Source organism: Choristoneura fumiferana, chromosome 2, assembly GCF_025370935.1.
Source record: "Choristoneura fumiferana chromosome 2, NRCan_CFum_1, whole genome shotgun sequence".
Classification (NCBI taxonomy): Eukaryota; Metazoa; Arthropoda; class Insecta; order Lepidoptera; family Tortricidae; genus Choristoneura; species Choristoneura fumiferana.
The window spans coordinates 12,037,372-12,045,717 of NC_133473.1; the positions used below are offsets into that span (position 1 = coordinate 12,037,372).

General features: G+C 35.5%; 2 protein-coding genes across 2 annotated transcripts; one reads left to right on the forward strand and one right to left on the reverse strand.

Annotated features, from left to right (window-relative positions):
- Window positions 1–759: 759 nt before the first annotated feature.
- Window positions 760–2,842, reverse strand: LOC141443710 (exosome complex component RRP43-like). The gene is made up of 5 exons (XM_074109062.1): window positions 2,454–2,842; window positions 2,118–2,292; window positions 1,711–2,005; window positions 1,246–1,375; window positions 760–999 (listed from the first exon to the last, which is right to left on the reverse strand). Exons 1-5 carry the CDS (start codon window positions 2,468–2,470, stop codon window positions 780–782), a joined length of 837 nt encoding a protein of 278 aa, XP_073965163.1. The 5' UTR covers window positions 2,471–2,842; the 3' UTR covers window positions 760–779.
- A 415-nt stretch (window positions 2,843–3,257) lies between these two features.
- Window positions 3,258–7,411, forward strand: RpL31 (ribosomal protein L31). Its single transcript, XM_074109074.1, has 3 exons — window positions 3,258–3,361; window positions 3,499–3,733; window positions 7,244–7,411. The coding sequence occupies exons 2-3, from the start codon at window positions 3,510–3,512 to the stop codon at window positions 7,392–7,394; spliced, it is 375 nt and encodes a 124-aa protein (XP_073965175.1). The 5' UTR covers window positions 3,258–3,361; window positions 3,499–3,509; the 3' UTR covers window positions 7,395–7,411.
- Window positions 7,412–8,346: the final 935 nt, after the last annotated feature.

The following is an 8,346-nucleotide window of genomic DNA, read 5'->3' on the forward strand; positions in this document are numbered from 1 at the left end:
TGTGAGTGAAGTGAGTGAACGTGTGGCATACTTTACTTACAAACTACTTTAAATTAGTTCCACTGAAAATCCGCAACATAGCGAGGGCTAGAATAGGAACTTGTCAGGCTTTATATATATTCATACACAATAGTTCACCGTGAATGCCACTGTTTGTATCTTTTTTACTAGTAGCATACTAGTTAATGTATTTATTAACTAACATAGTAGTAGTGTTTGATTTAAATCACTAATAATGTAACAATAATAATAAATTTAAAATAAAGCGCCTGTGTAAACATTAACTAATATCTTTTCATAATGTATCTCGTCTCGTTGGGTTTATTCGAATCAAAAGGAAATGAAATAGTTCGATGCTAGGTAGGTACATACACACTGCGTGTATCAAAGTCGCCTCAATGATCAATTCAAGTCCAATGCTACTTAATTTACGTTTATATTTTATGTAATACGTTCTCTATGTATACCAGATGGACGTTCCTTAGGCATTGCCACAATACACTGTACAGAAGAGTTAGTACGAGGCGCAACTAAGTACCTAAGTACTGAGTAGAAACAGCGTGCTAGTGTCGTTACATAAAAGAGCAAAAGGTCAACGTAAAATGTTTGAATATTATGGCAACAATTATGTACGGAAATATTTAGGTAGTACTAAGTTCGACCTTTTCTATCTTTTTGACTAACTCAAGTTTAGTTACTAAACTATCTTATTTTTAACAAATCAGTGAATACCTACAACTAAAAAAAAAAAACACTAAATTCATCATAGTTTCACAAGTTTAATTGATTTTTTTACAAGTATTTATGGCTTCTTCTACTATTTTGGATCTTTCCTTGGCAATTTTCAGGGCATCTTCTTGTATATCCGAAGACAGATTGCGACCACCAAGTTTTTGTACTCCACATAAAATACCATCATTGTAACAAACAATTAAATTGGACCCAATGCCTCCACAAATATCTTCTTCATATCCTGATGGATCAGTCAAAATAACATTGCTGAAAATAGAAAAAAAAACTTTTCTAAAAAAAAGATACAAAAATAGTTGCTGATGGTACTTGATTATTCGTTGTTTCAGATGTTAGGCATAAATGTACCAAATTTCAAGTCAACTGAAAAAAAAACAAACAATTTGTAATTTATCATTAGTTTGTTAGTTACAAGACAAGGACTTAGAACAACTATAAAATGTATTGATTAACAAAGTAGGTGACAAAATAGTTCTAAAAATTCATCCATCATACCTTTGGTTAAGTTTATACACAGCAAAACTAGTGGCTACAGGAAGTCCATGGACAGTCAGAGGTTTGGTTATGGATGGGTCCACAGTGAAATCCTCAGTTTCATAATTGTATGTTACTTCTGGCAAATTTACTGTAAACAGATAAGAAAAAATACTCATCAAGCTGGCCTGGTTGACAACAAGAAAATCTGATCAGAATGGATTATCTAAATATGTTAATCAATCATATGATGATGTTAAGAAAGAATGCTCATGAAGCTGACTTGGTTGACAGCAAGTAAAATCTGATCAGAACGGCTAATCACAATATGTTAATCAATCATATGATGATGGGATGAAATCAGCTCTAAAATTAAAATCAATAAAAGTTACCAAATTCATAGGAATAATAAAAAAAAATTGATTAACCTGGTCTGTTGGACCGTACATTTTATATAAAAAAAAATGTAAAGTATGATTTTCTTACATGTTTTCAAACTGGCCATCAAAGTCATAATACAGGCATCCACCAGGCTCCCATCATTGTCTATGCAGACCATGTCACAGTATAACACCCAAACCAGCTTGTCTGGTACTATGCAAAGATCTTTGAGATCAACACATTTAGAATTTATGACAATGTCCGAAACTAAGTTGCTGGTGATCTGTGCATGATCTGATGGAGGTCCTGGTCTGTATTTAGAGGAACACAATGGCGGCAACTCCACATTTGTGATCAGATATCCAACATCAGGTTCTTCAGCTTTAGGGATTGCTAATTCCTGGAAATGCAGAATGTTTCACAATTGGAATTTATAACAATGATCAGTATGTACGCATTTTCTCAGTAAGTATAATATTTTAATAATATATATATTTTTTATATTTTAATACCAATGTGATGCCACAAACTACAGTTGTGTTGCCACACTTGACAACAGCAGATGCATCTGCAGTTTTCAAGGAGTCGACATTCAGTTTTAGGTTACGTTGTTCCTGAAACTTCCTTCCATCAGGTCTTATGTCCCTGGATATGTAGTCATTGAAGTATTTCGCCGGATGAATAAGCCTGTAAATAAGTCAGATATAGGTAATTATTTAACATTAATTTTGTTTGTACTGAAAAAGAGCGCAATTTTTTAATTGTGAGGTTGATGGCGAGTGTTATGTTAAACCAATCATATGTAAAATATTACAAAAGCAAATAAAATAACACTAAAATGAGCTTACTTGTATATTTCTGCCATAGTTTTTGTGCAAATTAACCTCACTTATCACGGCAGTTATTAGAATGCAGAAATAGTTGTCTTGTTTGCGCCAACCACTTCTTTCCACTTAACATACTTTAAATATAAATCAAGATTTAAGAATCATGCACATTTCCGAATATTTTCCAAGTTAGTGAAGAAAAGACGTTTTCGTTTCGCTAGTTTAGTGCAGTGCAAACAAACAACAACAACACATGAACACAACAGACAACAGACGACCTCGCCAAGAAACCACAGATTACTAATATGTAGCAAGAAACTAAGAAAGATCTCGCTGCTAGTGTTTCTACATAGGTACTTATACTCTTTGTGCTAAAGTGCTAGACAATCGCTGCCAAACTGCTCTGTCACTGTCAACTGCACGGTTACAACGAAACTCGATACTCGAAGTTAGTGTCGTGCGGTCCCTCTGGCACTTAAACTAATTAATACGAGCGCGAGAAGGACGGTACGATACGAACTACGAGCTTCGAGTTTCATAGTAGCCCTGCTGTCACCCACTGACTACCTACACCCTACCTACACCCATCCCATCCCAATCCCATCGCCCATCAATACAACCAAAGGAACCACACCAACTCTCGTGTCATTCGTATTAATGTATCAAAAATTGTAACTAACAAATCATGTCGTTTTGATTCCATTCAAATTTATATTTATGGGATTTTTCATTACAAGTCGATCGCAAGTTCTAAAACCCCACATTGTTCAGTTATATATAATCAGTAAAGAAAGGGCATAATATATATAAAGTAATTCAGCCAATTCACAAGATGCTAAACCTGTAATTAAAAAAAAAAAAACCAGCTTGCTTGACAAATTTTGACATTGACGTTTCTTTTCGTGTCGGTATTCGAAGACGTGAACTAGGTTTGCATTTTTAATTTTAAATCACTAAAAATCATATGAAAATGGTGACAAAATGATCAATTTTTAACCGGTTTCTAGTCATTTCCTTATCGTGTATCTACGAATGCCAATATTTTGATTTCTACGTTTTATTTCAGTTCACAACACAATGGCAAAACCAAAAGGAGAGAGGAAAGGCAAATCTGCTATCAATGAAGTAGTGACTCGTGAATATACGGTCAACTTACACAAACGCCTTCATGGAGTTGGTTTCAAGAGGCGCGCTCCTAGAGCCATCAAGGAAATCAGGAAGTTCGCTGAAAAACAAATGGGAACCCCTGATGTCCGAGTTGATACCCGTCTAAACAAGTACCTGTGGTCTAAGGGTGTAAAGTATGTATAATTTTACGTATTATTATTTATAATAATAAATTATTATATGATAATTATTCACAAGTTTCCTTATACTAAGTTTGTTATTGCTGTTTACATTTTGTTGGTTAGGAAAACATAACCTCTGTCAAGTTTTTGCTGCTAAATAAAATATGAGAGGCAAAGCAAGTAAATTTATAAAGACCCTTTGCATATATTAAGTAAATGTTTGATAGATGTTACTTATTAGTAATGGTGAAAGGCCCAAATAAAATATTTTTTTAGTTTATTTGTTACCAATAATTTTTTGGAGTAATCTTATCGAAAAAAACACTCTTGGAATCACAATCGTTTTCATCACTTCTTTCTGTCACACGCCACAAGACAAAGGTAGAAACAGATGGTGAATGCGATCACAAATGTAAGCGACTTAGACAATACAGCCTCTGGTTTGTTCAGTCTACTGCAAATAGAATTGATATGGACAATGTTTCAATTATGTAACTAACAAAAAGTTGGAAAACTCCGACTTTGTCACTTCAAAGTACAATATCTCAAAAACGGCTAAACCGATTTTGGTGAAACATGTCTAAGAACCATCACTTTATCCTAAATCTGATTTTAAATAAAAAAATCGGTCCACCTATTTAAGAGCTACAGTGCCACAGACAGACACACATAGCAGTCAAACTTATAACACCCCTCTTTTTGCATAGGGGGTTAAAAATATCTTAAATGATTAATTTTAGCGATCAGGTACCAATTTTTCTAATTATATATAGATATATGTATATATTTTTTTTTATTATTTTTCTAATTTAGTAACTAATAGTAGTCACATAGAAGTTGCAGATCCGCACCTTTAAAATTAAACAATTCAAAATAATTCATGTTTCCAAAATAAACTAAATAAAACACAATATGGTTGAATTTTAAAATGAGAAAATTCTAAATTAGGTATTTCAGTTTAATTTTAAAGGTAGGCAATACATGAGCCAATTTTTTTTCTTGATAATTTTTATTTCAAAAGTAATTTGATTGAAGTTTATTGTTACCATACTAATGATTTATTAAATCAGGCTTTACTTTGCGTAGGTCCATATCAATGAACTAAAAGATTTTCCTAGCTCACCCGTGACCTTACGATAGCTAAGCTTATGCAAAATATGCGTGTTCATGCAGTTCCTCCACCTCCACACTGTAAGAACACACACAAATCACACAAACCCATCTATCACCACCACCACACAACACTGACGCGTTTCGATCTAAACCAGAGCTCATCTCCAGAGTAACACAACCATACACCATGCTACCAGTTGTTAGACATAATATATAGGTATAGGGTATGAGCTCTGGTTGAGTTCGAAACGCGTCAGTGTAGTGTGGTGCTGCTAAAAGACAGCTTGCTAAAATATTACTATTTCACAAATATTCATAATTATAACTATTAGCCAAATTAAACTGTGTCAAGAAATTATGGGGCCCATTCAAAAGTGTTAAAAGTAAATGTCATTAACAACAAAAACTAATTATTTTCATGTAAACTATTATACGAAAGTTATGGGAAAGATGTACCTACAGGTCCTGTGGCCGTACTGCCCAACACTGACATTTGCGATTGTATTCACCATCTCTTTCTACCCTCATCTTATGTATCAGACAATAAGAATGAGGCTTCTGATCATATAAAGTAAAAACCGGCCAAGAGCGTGTCGGACACGCCCGAAATAGGGTTCCACAGCCATTACGAAAAAAATAAGTAATATTTTTCTAAAGATTTCGTATTTTGTACGGAATATTCCAAGTTTAGGTATATTTTATACCTTAGGCTGCTATTTACTTTTAAACTACTAATAATTTTCAAGAAAACTTAACCGTTATAGTTTTCCTTGTACTTAAGTTTGATATGCTTACTACCATCCTGAATTTTTTCTAATTTTTCCACCTAATAAATAAACCCAATAAAGTTTAGTTTGAATAAATTTTAGGATGCCAATACTCAATACTTTATTGTTCTTCCGGTATCGTCTTGGGTCGTCCCATTTGTTTTTTGTCAAGTTCTTAATTTGTCTCATTCTGCTTTCGTCATCCATTCTTCATTCGTCACTTTCGCTCTTAGTCATTGACGTCTTGGGTCATAGTTGTTGTTTGTCTTGTTCTTATTCAGGTTCATTCGATGTTCGTCTCTTCTTCTTTTGACATGTTCGGTGTTAGTCTTTTTATTTTTTAGTCTCATTCATTACTCGTCACATTTTTTTTCGACACGTTCGTTGTTGGTCCCATTAGCAGTAAGTCACTTTCGTTTTTAGGTCCATTCATAATTCGTCTTGTTCGGTTTTCGTCTCAATTCCCGCTTTAGTTATACAACCTCCGCTATTACGTTACTGGCCACTCAACGTGAATGTGTCCAATAAAGAATGAAATCAATTTCTAGAGAGGCCAAATAAGAAAAACACGAACTTAGAATAAGACCAATGACGATAGGACGAATAACGAATGAGACTAAAAAAGAGAAATCATGAAACAAAACACCAATCATGACCCAGAATAAGAAAAAGACAAAACAACGAATATGACCAAAGAGGACAAAGACTACCACCGAAAGTGACGAATGAAGAATGGATGACGAAATCAGAATGAGACGAATTAAGAACTTGAATAAAAACGAATGGGACAACCCAAGACGATACCGTTCTTCCACAATGTATTGTTACAGATGTTCATGGACCCTGTTGGGCACAGCAATATACAAGGGCAACTTTTATACAGGTGTCTCTGACCATGGGGCTTTAAATTCAAGTTTCAATTCTACTCACAATACTAAGCTACTTTTAGTCAAAATACCACCAACGGGACTTATCACGCTAACACACACGAGTAATATTTACCTCTACGTTTCGGCAACGTTACAGTTGCCGTGGTCACGAGTAGACTGAAGTGTGAGGTGTCAAGTCTGCCTAGCGGCGCGAGTCCGTCGAACTACTCGCACTTAATCACTAATAACAGGATGCCACAAAGATGAAAGCTTATATCCATTGTCCCGGTTGAAATGTGTGTGCGTGTGTGTTAGCGTGATAAGTCCCGTTGGTGGTATTTTGACTATGAGTGAAAATCACGAAAGTTTAAAAAGTTATAAGCTACATTTGTTTTGTAACATTTTCAAGAAACATATAAATTTAGATCATTTATTGATCCTTAAAGTTTAATTGTTAAATCAGTGTATCGGACATGGTGGTGTTATCACTGTCTTTGTATGGGGGCCTTGAAACAGTTTTTGACATTTATTTGACATATTTAAGATGAACATTTATCACTGTGCCATCAATTTAGTATTGTATCGCATACATTGAAAATTACATTTAATTTGAATGAAATTAACTGTGGTCATATTTTTAAAAAGTAGCAGAATAAAAGTAGCTCAGTTATGCATGTTAAATCGAACCCTGGATTTAAAGCCCCATGGTCAGAAACTCCCTGTGTAATGAATAATTTTCGCTTAATTAATGGATGCTTATTTGTCTATTCCAGGAACGTCCCCTTCCGCGTCCGCGTGAGGCTGTCCCGCAGACGCAACGACGACGAGGACTCTGCACACAAACTGTTCACGCTGGTGACTTACGTCCCTGTTGCCTCCATCAAGGGTCTGCAGACAGAGAACGTTGACGCTAGCCAAGAATAAAGAATAGGTGTAACATATCAATGTGTTTTAATTCTTTACACTGCTGATGTTTTCAATAACGTTGGTGGGTCAGCTTAGAGCACCCTTTTACTATTTGTTCTCCAATACCCTATGTAGTCCAAAATACTTTGATTGTTATTTTAAGTGACTGGCAAATGTTAGAAATTTTTGGCTAGTTTCATTTTAATATTAATGAAAAGTACTTGGGCGATGGGCTGAAACTCGGTAACCAGCGTGTTCCCAGAGATAAGACCAATCTAGATCGATTGTTCATCCCCGAAAACCCCTACATACCAAATATCATCGAAATCGTTGGAGCCGTTTCTGCAGGGCTACTACGAAACTCAAAGTTCGTATCGTACCGTCCCTCTCGCTCTCGTATTAAATAGTATAAGTGTCAAAGGGACCGCACGACACGAACTTCGAGTTTTGTAGTAGCTCTGCTAGGTCCGCGTGTAACCACAGCCTAAGCCCTCTCATTCCAAGCGGAGGCTTGTGTCCAACAGTGGGATATGCCCACAATGTATCTAATAATATATTTTATTCAGATTATTTATGATAATCTCTTTTTTGTTGTGATCAGCAACTTGATCTCTAATTTTCTGATCGGTAGAGTCGGTAAAATATCGCTAGATGATATCGATCGTGAGGTCTTGTTAAAAAAATTGTAAATAGGTAAATTTTAGTTGATTTATGTCTGTCGTGAGGGAGGCGACGATCATCAAAGAAATGAGATCCGCTTGGCGTTATGCTGCTAAGGCCGAGGCTGCACCTACGACTCGTAGGCTACGAGGGATCACGATGCGATAGCGAAATCGCTAAGATAAACCTTGTATCGTATTGTAATGCCTGCCATTGGTAGGTTAGGTATGTCTTGTTAAAATCCGGGTCGCAGATTGACCGTTGTGACCGCGGCCCCACGGCCTAAGTAACATTACTACGAGCTAGCCGT

Bases quoted from the DNA above. Each gene is read 5' to 3' on its own strand.
- RpL31 (XM_074109074.1), top strand. From the start codon at position 3,510: ATGGCAAAACCAAAAGGAGAGAGGAAAGGCAAATCTGCTATCAATGAA. The intron at 3,734-7,243 runs GTATGTATAATT...TGTCTATTCCAG, and splicing joins CTGTGGTCTAAGGGTGTAAA to GAACGTCCCCTTCCGCGTCC.
- LOC141443710 (XM_074109062.1), bottom strand. The intron at 2,006-2,117 runs GTATTAAAATAT...CTGCATTTCCAG, and splicing joins TAGTTTGTGGCATCACATTG to GAATTAGCAATCCCTAAAGC. The intron at 1,376-1,710 runs GTAAGAAAATCA...ATCTGTTTACAG, and splicing joins GATGGCCAGTTTGAAAACAT to TAAATTTGCCAGAAGTAACA.